Source organism: Cannabis sativa, chromosome 6, assembly GCF_029168945.1.
Source record: "Cannabis sativa cultivar Pink pepper isolate KNU-18-1 chromosome 6, ASM2916894v1, whole genome shotgun sequence".
NCBI lineage: Eukaryota > Viridiplantae > Streptophyta > Magnoliopsida > Rosales > Cannabaceae > Cannabis > Cannabis sativa.
In genome coordinates this window covers 63,623,416-63,638,365 of record NC_083606.1, presented here as the reverse complement: position 1 = coordinate 63,638,365, position 14,950 = coordinate 63,623,416, and the positions used below count along the sequence as shown (strand labels likewise).

The 14,950-nt window shown below is 36.6% G+C and overlaps 1 protein-coding gene and 1 non-coding gene across 2 annotated transcripts; one reads left to right on the top strand and one right to left on the bottom strand.

Annotated features, from left to right (window-relative positions):
• Positions 1-4,148: 4,148 nt before the first annotated feature.
• Positions 4,149-5,864, bottom strand: LOC133039336 (uncharacterized). Its single transcript, XM_061118203.1, has one exon. The coding sequence runs from the start codon at positions 5,862-5,864 to the stop codon at positions 4,149-4,151; it is 1,716 nt and encodes a 571-aa protein (XP_060974186.1).
• Positions 5,185-5,291, top strand: LOC115696144 (small nucleolar RNA R71). Its single transcript, XR_004007735.2, has one exon. It is a non-coding gene; the product is annotated as a small nucleolar RNA R71 (small nucleolar RNA).
• Positions 5,865-14,950: the final 9,086 nt, after the last annotated feature.

Sequence of the window (14,950 nt, the reverse complement as noted above, 5' to 3'; positions counted from 1 at the left end):
CACAGAAATGCTGCAGCAAAAGTCCATCAAAAATTTAGCAAAATCTCTAAACTTCCAAATCACCTCCAAGGCTCCAAATTGTGTTCCAAAACCACCTGAAACATCAAACCAAGTGTAAAGTCCACACAAACACCTAAAAGAAAAATGAACAAAAAATAAAATAAAATAAAAATAAAATAAAGGAAAATGAAGAAATATATACTTTTTTTTTTTTCTTTTCATTGTTCATTTTTTTTTCTTTCATATTTTTTTCCTATATATATATATTTTTTTTTTCATTTTTTTTTCTCTTTTTTTTCAAAAATATTTACAATACTTGTTCTTTTTCCAACATTGGGTTGCCTAAAAAATAGAATTGACAATTCGAACACAAGGCAACCCAACCACCTTCCGCTTCATGCATCCTCCAAAGTGATTGAGGTTTTTGCTCGATCGACCTCACCACCAAGATAATGCTTTAGACGCTGCCCATTCACTTTAAATTCCTTTCTGGATTGCTCATTACAAACATCCACAGCTCCATGAGGATAAACTTTGGTTATGGTGAATGGGCCCGACCAACGAGACTTCAATTTGCCCGGAAATAACCTCAACCGCGAGTTAAAAAGCAAAACTCGCTGCCCTTTCTCAAACACTCGAGGTTGAATTCTTTTGTCATGCCACTTCTTGGTATTTTCTTTATAAAGTTTGGCATTCTCATACGAAAACAACCTCATTTCCTCAAGCTCATTCAATTGTAACTTTCGAGCTTCCCCCGCCGCTTGGAGATCCATATTCAACTTCTTCGTGGCCCAATAAGCTTTGTGTTCCAATTCAACGGGCAAATGACAAGCCTTACCATAAACTAAACGGTAAGGAGACATGCCCAAAGGAGTCTTGAAAGCGGTTCTATAGGCCCAAAGAGCATCATCCAACCGTCGTGACCAATCTTTTCGAGTAGGATTCACCACTTTCTCCAAAATTCCTTTGATTTCTCGATTGGAAATCTCCGCTTGGCCATTTGTTTGAGGATGGTAAGCCGTAGCTATCTTGTGCTTAACACTATACTTAGCCGGAAGAGCCGCCAACACTTTGTTAACAAAATGAGTTCCCTCATCACTAATGAGAGCTCTTGGAGTCCCAAAACGAGTGAAGACATTCTTGAGTAGAAATTTCATCACCACCTTAGAGTCATTAGTGGGACTTGCAATTGCTTCCACCCATTTTGACACATAATCTACAGCCACCAAAATGAATAAATTTCCAAAGGATGGGGGAAGGGTCCCATGAAATCGATGCCCCAAACATCAAACAACTCTACCTCGAGGATAACTTGCAAAGGCATCTCATTTCGGGCAGAAATATTACCAACCCGTTGGCATCTATCACACCGTCTAGCAAACTCATAAGCATCCTTGAACATGGAAGGCCAATAGTACCCCGATTGAAGTACTTTTGCAGCTGTTCTTTGGCCTCCGAAATGCCCCCCATAAGGTGAGGAGTGACAATGCTCAAGAATGTTTTGAACCTCTTCTTGCGGCACACAACGCCGTATTACACGATCAGCGCACTGCTTATAAAGAAAGGGTTCATCCCAATAATAAGACCTCACATCATGGAAGAACTTCTTGAGCGGTTGCCCTTTTAAATCAGGTGGAGTCCTCCCACTCACTAAGTAGTTGGCAAAATCAGCATACCAAGGAGTGGAGTCTTGGTTTACTAAGCTCACCATCAATAAAGCTTCATCGGGGAACATCTCTTTAATTGGCTGCTCAACTTTCTTTATCTCATCATCACCTTCTAGTCTAGAAAGGTGATCGGCCACTTGATTCTCAGCTCCTTTTTTATCCCGAATCTCCAAATCAAATTCTTGAAGAAGCAACACCCAACGAATCAGTCTCGGTTTGGCGTCCTTCTTGGCAATGAGATACTTGATTGCGGAATGATCCGTGTACACCACCACTTTGGTTCCAACAAGGTAAGCTCGAAACTTGTCAAAGGCAAAAACCACAGCCAATAACTCCTTCTCTGTAGTAGTGTAGTTCAATTGGGCGTCAGCTAGTGTTCTGCTTGCATAATAAATTGAGTGGAACACCTTCTCTCTTCTTTGACCAAGAACAGCACCAACTGCAAAATCACTAGCATCACACATTAGCTCAAAAGGAAGTGACCAATCGGGGGCTACAATAATGGGAGCGGATACAAGAGCTTTTTTCAAAGTCACAAAAGCTTCATGGCAGTCTTTGGTGAACTCAAAAGATCTATTCTGCTCAAGCAAAGAGCAAAGAGGCCTGGAGATTTTTGAGAAATCTTTAATAAACCTCCTATAGAAACCTGCATGCCCCAAAAAACTTCGAATTCCTTTGACAGTAGTAGGAGGTGGCAGCTTCTCAATAACTTCAACTTTCGCTCTATCCACTTCAATGCCCTTGTTAGAAACTTTATGACCCAAAACAATTCCTTCTTGAACCATGAAATGGCATTTCTCCCAATTGAGAACTAAGTTCGTGTCTTCACATCTTGCTAGAACCTTCTCCAAGTTAACTAAACAAGTGTCAAAAGACTCCCCAAATACCGAGAAGTCATCCATGAAGATCTCAAGAATGTTTTCCGCCATATCTGAAAAAATCGCCATCATACACCTTTGAAAAGTGGCGGGAGCATTGCATAACCCAAATGGCATTCTCCGAAAGGCAAAGGTACCATATGGACAAGTGAATGTTGTTTTCTCTTGGTCTTCCGGAGCTATGGCAATTTGATTATAGCCTGAATACCCATCAAGGAAACAATAGAATTCTTTTCCCGCCAAACGATCAAGCATTTGATCAATAAATGGCAGCGGGAAATGATCTTTCCGCGTGGCCTTGTTCAACTTCCGATAGTCCATACAAACACGCCATCCCGTCACCGTTCTTGTAGGGATCAACTCATTATTTTCATTAGCTACCACCGTGACTCCGCCCTTTTTTGGAACACATTGAACTGGGCTTACCCAAGAACTGTCTGAAATGGGGTAAACGATGCCAAAATCTAACCACTTGATTACCTCCTTTCTAACCACTTCCTTCATGATGGGGTTTAGCCGTCGCTGCTGCTCCACAGAATGGTTGCACAAATCTTCCAACAGAATCTTATGCATGCAAATCGAAGGACTTATACCCTTGATGTCCGCCATGGTCCAACCAATGGCTCTTTTGTATTTCTTCAAGACATCAACTAACAAGCATTCTCTTTGGGCACCCAACATAGCAGAAATAATTACCGGCAAGGTCTCTCCATCTCCCAAATAAACATACTTCAAGTGACTAGGCAACGGCTTCAACTCCAACTCGGGTGGTTCTTGAATGGAAGGCTTAGGAGGCTTGAAATTGTTCTCTGACAACTCCAAAGATTCAAATGGCCTCCTAAACTTAGTGAAAGGCTGCTTTGACTCTACCCATGTAACTTTGGTTTCTTCATCTTCACTTAAAGCTTCAAGCTCTTCAAGAGAACTTATCATCTTTTCCTCTTTTGAAGCTTCCTTGTGAAATTTTTCAGCAACAATAGAATCAATCACACTTATGCGAGAGCATTCCTCAATCTCATCCGGAAACCTCATGGCATTGAACACATTAAAAGTCACTTGTTGATCATTCACCCGCATAGTAAGTTCCCCCTTTTGCACATCAATCAAGGTCCTCCCGGTAGCAAGGAATGACCTTCCCAAAATAATAGGAACTTCTCTATCCGCCTCATAATCAAGAATGATGAAATCGGCCGGAAAAATAAACTTATCAACTTGCACCAAGACATCTTCAATTTTTCCTTCTGGATGGGCCATGGAACGATCGGCCAATTGCAAAGTGACGGTGGTTGGCCTTGCTTCTCCAATTCCCAACTTCTTGAAAATAGACATGGGCATTAAATTAATACTAGCTCCCAAGTCACATAAAGCTCTACCCACATCTCTTCCGCCAATGGTGCATGGGATTGTAAAACTTCCGGGATCTTTCAACTTAGGAGGAATTTTGCTCTTCAACATGGCGCTACACCCTTCCGTCAAAGCCACTGTTTCAAACTCACCTAGCCTCCTCTTCTTTGTCAAAATGTCCTTCAAAAACTTTACATAGTTGGGCATTTGCTCCAAAGCTTCCACTAATGGTATGTTGATGTGGAGCTGCTTTAGAACATCAAGAATCTTCTTGCTGCTTTTTAAATCTTTGAGGAAATGGTGGGGGTGGCTTGCTAAGTAACTTTTCTGCTGCATTTTGATGAGGAATTGCTGTAGCATTTTCTTCAGGTTGCTCCTTTGCCATATTAGAAGGTTCAACATTTTTCTCTACTCGACTTTGGATTGAAGTGGGCTCATTTTTATCCTTAGCTTCTTCCTCGTTTGACTCCAGAACTTTACCACTCCTCAAGATTACCGCCTTGCAATGCTCTTTTCCATCTCTTCTTGGATCTTCAGTATCACTAGGCAAAGTACCTTGTGGCCTATTTCGAAGCTCATTAGCTAGTTGCCCAACTTGATTTTCTAGAGTTCTCATGGAGGTTGCTTGACTTTGGATCGCAGTGTCATTCTTCGCCATATAACTCTCAGTTCTTGTCATGAAATTTTCTGTCTTGGCCATGAACTCACGCATCATACTCTCAAGAGAACTTGTTTGGACACCTTGTTGTTGTCTTTGTTGAAAGGCTTGTTGAGAAAAACCAGGTGGAAAGTTGGATCTAGGAAGCATAGATGAATTACTAGTACCAGCCCCTTGATTTCTGTATGCCAAGTTTGGGTGTTGCTTGTATGTTTGGTTGTAGGCATTCTGACTTCCCATGTAGAACACAGATGCAAGATTGAATGGACAATTGTCAAAGGTATGAGCCTCACTACAAAAAACACAAGAAACCTCCTCAAGTTGTCCCACAGGTGAGGAAACATTCTGTTGACCCATTTGTTGACCCATGCTCATATTTTTGATCATATTTGACATAGAAGCAACTTGGGCAGATAAAGCAGTAATGGCATCAACTTCAAGAACACCGGCAACCTTCTTCCCCAAAGGTACTCTAGTAGTGGGCCACTGATAATTGTTGTTGGAAATTCTCTCAATAATATCATAGGCCTCATTATAGGACTTGGCAAGTAAAGCACCATTTGCCGAAGCATCAACCACCATTCGAGTATGAGCATTGAGACCGTTGTAAAATGTTTCCATTTGGATGCAATGAGGGATACCATGGTGAGGACATTTCCGCAACAACTCCTTGAACCTCTCCCATGCCTCATATAAAGACTCATCTTCAAATTGTTGAAAGGAAGTTATTTCCTTCCGGAGCTTGGCATTCTTAGTGGGAGGAAAATACTTCATCAAAAACCGCTCCGCTAATTCTTGCCAAGTTGTAACCGACGCAGAAGGCAAGGAATTCAACCAAGCTCGGGCTTGATCTCTCAAAGAATAGGGGAACAACTTTAACCTCAAGGCATCCTCCGTAACTCCGGGCAATTTGAAAGAATCACTCACCTCCATAAATAGACGAAGGTGAAGGTGAGGATCTTCGGTGGGTATGCCACTAAACTGTCCCACAGTTTGAAGCATCTGGAACATAACTGGCTTCAACTCAAACTGTGGAGCTTGAATTTCTGGCTTCACAATGCCCGGATTGAGCTCATTGAAAAGAGGTGCTGCGTATTGTCGGATGATTTGATCTCTATCATCCGCCATAATCACTGCATTTTGACTATTATTAGGGGCCATTTCCCCTTGAGCTCGTCGTCCATTTCCTTGGTCATCCATCATTTCCATTTCCCCTTGAGCCCTATGTTGAGCTCTTCTTCTCTCTCTGAATGTGCGCTCAATTTCAGGATCAATAGGATATAGATCAATATTAACAAATTCTTGGTACTCGTTCATATAAAATTTTCACCTGCCAATGCACAAGAGTCACCAAAAATGAGTACAAAATAATAGACTAAATTGCAAGCTAATTGACAATTACAATAAAATATATTTACAGTCCCCGGCAACGGCGCCAAAAACTTGTTGTGTTAAAATTAGATACGCAAGTGCACGTAGTCACAAACAAGTAATACAGTGATAAGTAATGAGTATCGTCTCCACAAGGACTGTGAAAATAAAATTTCTATTGCAAAAATTAATTACCAAGCAACAAGCCTAAAAACTAAAATTAAATGATTAATGAATCAACTAAAGGAGTAAGAAAAATAAGTAAATTAACTCAAAAGTAGATGCAAGATGAAAATAAAATTTAGTTGTAAGCTTTTGAAATGTGAAAGGCTTGAACTATTGAATCCCCCTATGTTTAGCAAAAACTGTGCGTTTTTGCTGCAGCAAAAAGTTAGCAAATCTTTAGCAAAAATCCCAGGTTAACAAGAACTCCATTAAAGTGCACAAAACTCTTCCAAATTTTATGCAATCAATCCTTGGACTTGTTCAAACATATTCCTATGCCAAGCAAGCTCAAGAATACCATTTCAAGCATAGTTCTCAATTGTTACACAAGGATATAACATATTCCTATGTTATTTCAAATCTAACCTAAAAAAGATTAAGAACTTGTGTCATTCAAGCTAAGTCCATTACATTTAACCTTTCCAGAATTAAATATAACTCAATAATCAAGCTATTGGTGGCCAAACAATATCAAGAAATTAGCAATACACACACTTGAATGAACATGAGAATTTTTACTAAATATTTGCATAAGAAAATTACTCAACTAAACATAGGGTTCTTCAACAATTCAAACCATTAAAAAGTTTAGCTCATAGCTAACTTAAGAACCACCATTACAAGATAAAACTTAGACATAGAGTTTGAATGTTAAGTTAAAGAAATTAAAAGAGAGAAGAAAGAAATAGCAAACAATAATAGAGGATTTTTCCAAAAGGATGGATGTTGAATCTTGTTGTGCTTCTCCTCTTTCCTCCTTCTTCTTCTTCTTCTTTCAATCTTCTTTTTTTTTCTGTGTAAAAATGGCAGCCAAGAGTTCCCTTTTTCGTTCAGCCCTCTTTTTCCTCAAATGGAGGCTCCCTTCTTTCTTCTCTCTCCTTAGGTTTTGTACCTTTTTGCCCCAAATAAACCCTACACATGTCATGTTGATAGCCTCTCCATGTAATAGCTCCAGCCACCACTCTTATATTGCCACGTCATCTCCACAAATGCCACCTCTTTTAATGAAATGCCAACTCACCCTTTTTCTAAGAAAATAAAACACATCAGCCACAAATCTGTTTGCTGCAGCAAAAACTTCACAGAATTTCAGCAAAATTAAGAACATGACTAACTTGCTATTTTCTTTGCCAATTTATGCACAAGAGTTATTGATTTTAACTAACAACTTCAAAATATACACAAAGACATAAAACACTGAAACTTTCACAAATTAAGAGACAAACATAATTTAAATGACACACAATTACATAAAAAAAATGCTTAAGGCGATATCAAATAACTCTTTACTCAAGAGTTATCACTATCCGAAGTCCCTAGGTCTACCAGAGAGAGACTGAATGTTAAAGTTGCAGGAAAGGTACTTATTCAGTCTAAGGAAAGTTCTATACATCTTTGGCACCATTCCAAATTGCCTTAAACTACTAGTGTTAATTTCCTGATTAACCAAAAGTAGTTGCCAAAGGTATGTATAGAATCCAGTATCCCAAGAGAGTAGACATATAGAGAGGAATTTCACATTATCAATGATTTTGTGATTAAGGAAGAGTAATGGTGAAGAAAAGATTGTGGTTAATTCAACCTTTCAGATCCTATTACGAGGAGTTTACTACTACTACACTTGATTTGTATATCAAGGTGTTGAGATTATTTGAAACACACTTTTTGTTTTATATTAGTGCAAGTGGGAGTTTGTTGGGTTTTATGCCCTAAATAAAACTCATTTCAATATAATCAGATTTACTTATTAATATAGATCAGAAATAACATTTAATGTTGCATGGTTCTCATGATTTATTTCATGATTATATGTACATAATGTATAAATTCATCTGAAACCCTTTTCACATACTTGATCCTGTTTATTGTGCCGTCAACACATTGGAAAGTAAACATGACTATGTGAATAAAGTTTCCTAGATTTATCAGACATACTAATCTACAAAAGAGTTTACTTGCATTTGGAGAAATGCTATGTTCTTTCCAGAGCATTGGTTAAAGTAAAGCTCAGGTTGGATGCATGGAGTATGCATCGGAAGGGACCGATATTGAACTTTGACTTAGATTTATTAAACTTACCGTAATATCTATTCAAGTCAATATCGCCTAGTTGATCCTAGATCAAATGTTCTTAATCCTGTTATGATTAGGCTCAATCTTGAAAGGCTATTCGTGTTCTTTGATTTGTTAGTTAAGCCTACTTTTAGGTCAGGGTGATACGTACATTTTGGGAACACGGTAGTGCAATTGAGTGGGAGCGCTATCATAAACATGGAATCTATAGCTTCTATCTGGCGAATAGTAAGCAAAGGATGATCTCCTTCGAGCTTGACCAAACGAACATAAATGGTGGAGTACTCATTTCACATAAGCTGAAATATCATTTATACGGGGTCAAGTGTTTTAAGGAATAAATACATTGTAGGGTGTAACGGTAATCTAATCCCTTTACAGTGTAGATCATTCATATAGAGGATCATTGATCGAATTAGGATTATAACAATGGATAACTAATGATGCATCTATATGGTGGAACATATAGAGCATTCTATTATACTGAGAGTGCAATTCTAAGTTCTATGCGTGGATTCAACGAAGAATTAATAAGTTAGTGAATTTTAGTAATAAATTCTTGATCTACTTATTGGAAGCTCGGTTATATAGACCCATGGTCCCCGCACTAGTTGAGATAATATTTCTTGTAAGACTCATGTAATTGGTTTTGATTAATCAATTATAATTCTCAAATTAGACTATGTCTATTTGTGAATTTTTCACTAAGTAAGGGCGAAATTGTAAAGAAAGAGTTTTAGGGGCATATTTGTTAATTATGATACTTTGTATGGTTCAATTAATAAATATGATAAATGACAATATTATTTAATAATTATTTATAGTTATTAAATAGTTAGAATTGGCATTTAAATGGTTGAATTAGAAAATTGGCGTTTTTGAGAAAATCAGATGCAGAAAAGATAAAACTGCAAAATTGCAAAAAGTGAGGCCCAAATCCACTATGTAGGGCCGGCCACTTTTGTAGGGTTTTTCCCTCTGATATTTTCATTATTTTAATGCCAAATAATTCAAACCTAACCCTAGTGGAATGCTATAAATAGATAGTGAAGGCTTCAGGAAAATTACACTTCTTCTGACACTTTCTGAATCAGAAAAACCTGAGCCTTCTCTCTCTCTATCTTTGGCCGAACCCAATTACTCTTTCTTCTTCCTTCAATATCGAAAATCCTTAGTGTATGAGTAGTGCCCACACACAGCAAGTGATACCTCAATCATAGTGAGGAAGATCGTGAAGAAAGACTTTCAGCAAGAAGGAGTTTCAGCATCAAAGATTTAGAGAAAGAGATCCAGGTTCAGATATTGATAATGCTCTGCTACAGAAAGGAATCAAGGGCTAGATATCTGAACGGAAGGAGTCATTATATTCCGCTGCACCCAATGTAAGGTTTACTAAACTTTATATGTGTTTATTTCATCGTTTTAGAAAGTTCATATTTAGGGTGTTAATCAACATACTTGTGAGTAGATCTAAGATCCTGGTAAAATAATTTCCAACATCCAGCCGCTTTAGGTTTACAGATATTATCCCGGGCTATTTTCCTTGCACCAGTCATCATGTGTTGTCCCTTCCATAAAAAAAGCTATGCAAATAGCCTTAATTCTGTTATGATCTTCTTAGGTAGAAGCATAATCTGACTCCAATAAATATGTATAGTGAGAAGCACAAAGTTACCTAATGTTGCAATCTTTAGAAGAGATCCTTTTGGGATTGATTGGAATACCTAGGTAGGTAAGTGGTACTTCACTCCTCTAGAACCCCGAGGCATCAAGTATACGCTGGGGCTCTTTGTTAGACATCCCACTGCAATAAATGGTAGATTTAGTAGCATTAGGATGCAATCCAGAAGTTTGGGAGAATAGCTTGAATCCCTATATGAGATAGTATATGCTTTTATAATCCCCATTGCAAAATAGTAGTACGTCATCTGCAAAAATGAGATGGTTCAGCTTCAGATCTTTGCACCTGTCATGGAAGATAAAATCTGCCTTCTGTCTGATTCTCCCCATAATTCTAGTAAGATACTCCATTCCAAGGATAAAGATCAATGGTGACATCGGATCTCCTTGTTGTAGACCTCTCTTTGCTTCAAAATAACCATGGAGTGAGCCATTAATCATGAGTGAGAATCTAGGTGTTCGGATACAAGTGATGATCATGAGGTGTATAAATTGTTCAAGGAATTGAAATCCATGTAGCATTTCTTCTATGAAGCTCCATTCAATTGTGATAAGCTTTTTACAAATTAAGTTTGATCATGCAACTAGCTTTTGTCAACTTCCTCCCATAATGGCAAACTAGATCATGGAATATCATTATATTATGCGCTATGAAATTCCCTTGAACAAAGACCCCTTGGTTTTGAGCCACCAAATTAGGTAAAAGATGCTTGAGTCTCGAACATATTAATTTAGTGGCTGCTTTGTAAATCACATTACAACACGCTATTGGCCTATAATGTTTCACTGTATTAGGACACTTCCTTTTAGGAATAAGTGTTAGGACAATATTATTTATCTCCTTCAGTAACTGCCCTGTCTGCAGAAAGGAGATGATGGCTTCTGCTACTTCTTCTCCAATTAGATCCCAGTTTTCATGAAAGAAAAAACTTCCATATCCATCTGGGTCTGGCGCTTTGATCCCAGGGATGTCAAAAAACACTTTTTTTTATCTCTTTTTTTTGTATACTTTGCCAGCAACAATGCTACTTGAGCATCTATCACCATATTACTACTTCAACAATTCTTACTTGAGCATCTGCCACCAACAGTTGTAATGTTTTTTATATGTATAATTTTGTATATTATAATTATTTAAGACATTTAATAAATTAACTTTTAAAATGTTCAGAATAATTTACAATAATAATAAATCCAGACCATCGAATTTATTGGAACTCTTGGTTTGGGTGTATCAAAATTGACGGACGACTATCATCTCTGATAAATTATAATGATGTATGTAATTAATTATTTAATAGTTTTAAATAAGAAAACTGAATAAATAAATAAAATTTGAGAAAAATATATAAAATCAAGTTTTTGAGTCTTTTCAAAATTATATTGACAAAATTATAATTAACGAATTTCTTTTCACTATTTCTATAATTAGAGGGTTTTGTTAAATATTTATGAGAACAAATGGTGCAAAATAGTATTCAACTAAATTACAGAGAACCAAAAATAGTATTTTAATAATTAGAAAGTCTTTTTAAATATTTATAAAAATGAATAGTCCAAAATAATATTTAATTAAATTATCGAGAACCCAAATAGTATTAAAATTTCAATTGTGCTTAATTAAAACATCCAAACTTTCCTAAAAAGAGGAAGATGGAGAAGTCATACAATTTTCTTCTAATTCCTCTATATCACTATATTGGAAATTGATCAGGAAGATGGTGTGAGGATGGAGAGTGTAGGGAGATTGTTGCAACAATACTTATTTTCTTATGTTATTTTTTATTTTTTAATCTCACTAATGTATAATTTGTTTATGTGCAGTTAAAACACTCTTGGCCCTAATGTGCTATACATTTCTACAAAACTTTAGTCTAGAAACTTCTACACATTTGTATTAAAAAAATTCTCTAAGAACTTTAATAATTTCTAGAATAGATTAATGTAGAATATACTAGCTAAGTGAAGTCTAGAAACAATTAGATGTGTATATATGTAATTTCTTCTAGTAAAAGAAGGACCTAGAAGAAATTATTTTAACCACAAAGTGTAAGGGATAAAAAACAATAAATACCCCATCAAGAATTCTAAATTGTGGAACCAACATCCAAACTATCAATAAAGCTTACTACTTTCTCATATAATTCTCTTCTAAGAAAACCATTCTCTACTATATACACAACCAACTATCAAGTTATTATCATACTACACTAGTCACTAAACACATTACAAAACTATCACCTAAAACAAATCACAATTATTTACTCTATCTAATTTAACAAACCGACAGTGGTATCAAAGCTCTGTTCGATCAACAAGAGTTTGGAATCCAACTGGTCTCCTCTACCTCTTCCAATTTTCTATGGAGAAAACTATGATTTTTGGTTCCTCAAAATGAGGACCTATTTTCGATCACAAAATCTATGGAAAATTGTTGAAGAGGGAGTAACTACTCCGGAACACATTACATCTCTTTCAGAAGATCAAAAGAAGGCACTGGAGGATAATCAACAAAAGAATTCTCATGCATTATACTGCTTGTAGCAAGCTATGGCAGACAATTTTTTTTTTTTCACAAATTATGGGCAGCACAACGAAAAAAGAAGCATGGGACACACTGCAAGAGGAGTTCTAAGGAACAATTAAGGTACGCATAGTTGGACTACAAATGCTTAGAAGAGATTTTGAGGATCTTAGAATGAAGGATAATGAGACTGCAAAAGATTACTATTCTAGAATTAAAGAAATAGTAAATTAAATGGGAGCCTAGTACAAAAGATACTAATTTCTTGTATAGAAAAATATGATTCAATAGTTTCTGTGATAGAGGAAACTAAAAATTTAGAAACTCTATCACCAACTGAACTAATGGGTCTTTTGAAGCATATGAAAGTAGACGAGAAAGGCATAAAGAAAGTGAAGGTGAAAATGCCTTTCAGTCTATAATCAATCAGTGGTCTCGAAAATCAAAAGCTAATGGGAAAAAGACACAAGAAAAACAAAAAGAAAATAACGACAAGTATCCTCCATGTGGCATTTGTAAAAGAAAAAGTCACTTGGAGAAATATTATTGGTTTAAAGGAAAACCACAGTGTCCAAATTGTAAAAAATTTGGGCACATTGAAAAAACTTGTCGTTTAAAGAAATCCCATCAAGCTAATTTTTTTGAAGAGAAAAATGATAAAAGTAATCTTTTCTGTCTGTGAAGCTGCATCAGAAGAAGGAAAAGATACTTGGCATCTTGATAGTGGTTGCAGTAACCACATGACAAAAAATAAAAGTATCTTTTGTAGTCTTGACAAATCCAAGACTAAAGTCAAAATTAGTAATGGTGACTTCATGGAAGCAGTCGACAAAGGCACCATTGTCATTGAAACTAATAAAGGCAAGAGATACATACCCAACATCGATCAAAACCTACTTAGTGTAGGCCAAATGATTGAAAAGGGTACTTGTAACGCCCTAAATAATTAGGCACGCTACCCAAAAATGATTATGAAACCCTAATCCCCTAACCGGGATTACTAATTAAAAATAGCGCAGAATTTAAACTTTTATATTAAACAGACTGAAAATAAACTTGTAATATATTTAAAATTTTCAAACATAGTTGGGATCCCAAAAAAAATATTTACAAAATTATTACAAGTTTATTTTCAGTCTGTTTAATATAAAAGTTTAAATTCTGCGCTATTTTTCATGCATATCATATTCACATAAGCGCCACTGCGCATACTCTACGTGCAAACTACTGTCTTACCTGTTGTCCAGCTATAGAAGGAGATTCCGAATCCCCGGGTGCTCCTGATCAGGTGTCGGTAATCCTAGTCACACAAATCCGGGATAATTCACACTTAGGGTTAACCCCTGAATTTCAACTCATAAAAATTCAAGCATGGCATTTAAAATTCAGATAATCATACAGAGCTCAGAACGAGCTTTCCAACGATATAAAGAACTCCCGAATTGGAATTCGGATCACAAAGTTATGCATTTTCGAAAATTCAACATAAATTGCCCAAAAATCACGAGGGCGGGCCGCGGCATGCCCAGACCATGCCGCGGCACCTGGGACAAAACCCAGGTTTCAGCAACCAGGGGCGGGCCGCGGCATGCTCAGAGCATGCCGCGGCATCTGGGTTCCAAACCCAGAAACCAGCAGCCTGAAACACGAAAATTCAGCAACCATTCCAATCTTTTCACCCCAGTTTCTCAACTAAACATTCAGATTAACATAAAGGATTACTAGCATATAACAGGTACTCAATTAACACATTACATGCATCTAAATCCTCATAAGATTACCAAAAATCTAGATTGAGAAACATAGCAAAATCATGCTCAAACTCATCAAAACTTCATGTTCTAGGGCATGAACTCACCCAACACAACATCACAATCACATAAGATTCAATGCTAGAAAATACCCTAGAATCAAAATCCATGCTCAAGAACTTAAATCCAAAGATTAACACACTCAATTCATCAAGATTATAATACTTAAGAACATGCAATCACAAGGGTAAGACACTAGCTGATCAGCCATGAGTTTCAGGAGCAGACGAAGAATGTACATGTTCACGCCACTTCAGACAAAGCGGGTTATGGGTCTAGCAGTGTTGACTTTTGTATTCTGTTTTGCCGCTTAGGTTGGCTAGTAAGAAAGAACTTGTAATAATTTTGTAAATATTTTTGGGATCCCAACTATGTTTGAAAAGTTTAAATATATTACAAGTTTATTTTCAGTCTGTTTAATATAAAAGTTTAAATTCTGCGCTATTTTTAATTAGTAATCCCGGTTAGGGGATTACGGTTTCATAATCATTTTGGGTAGCGTGCCTAATTATTTAGGGCGTTACATTACTCTTTTCATTTTGAAGGAGATTCTTGCATAATCTATGATAAGCAAGATAAATCATTTCAAATTGCAAAGGAAAAAAATGAGAGATAACAGATGCTTTCTCATACAATTGAGATATGTAAGCAATGTGAAAATGCAAGCGCAAATAGATGAGTCGTGGCTTTTGCATAGAAGGTTTGGTCACTTCAACTTC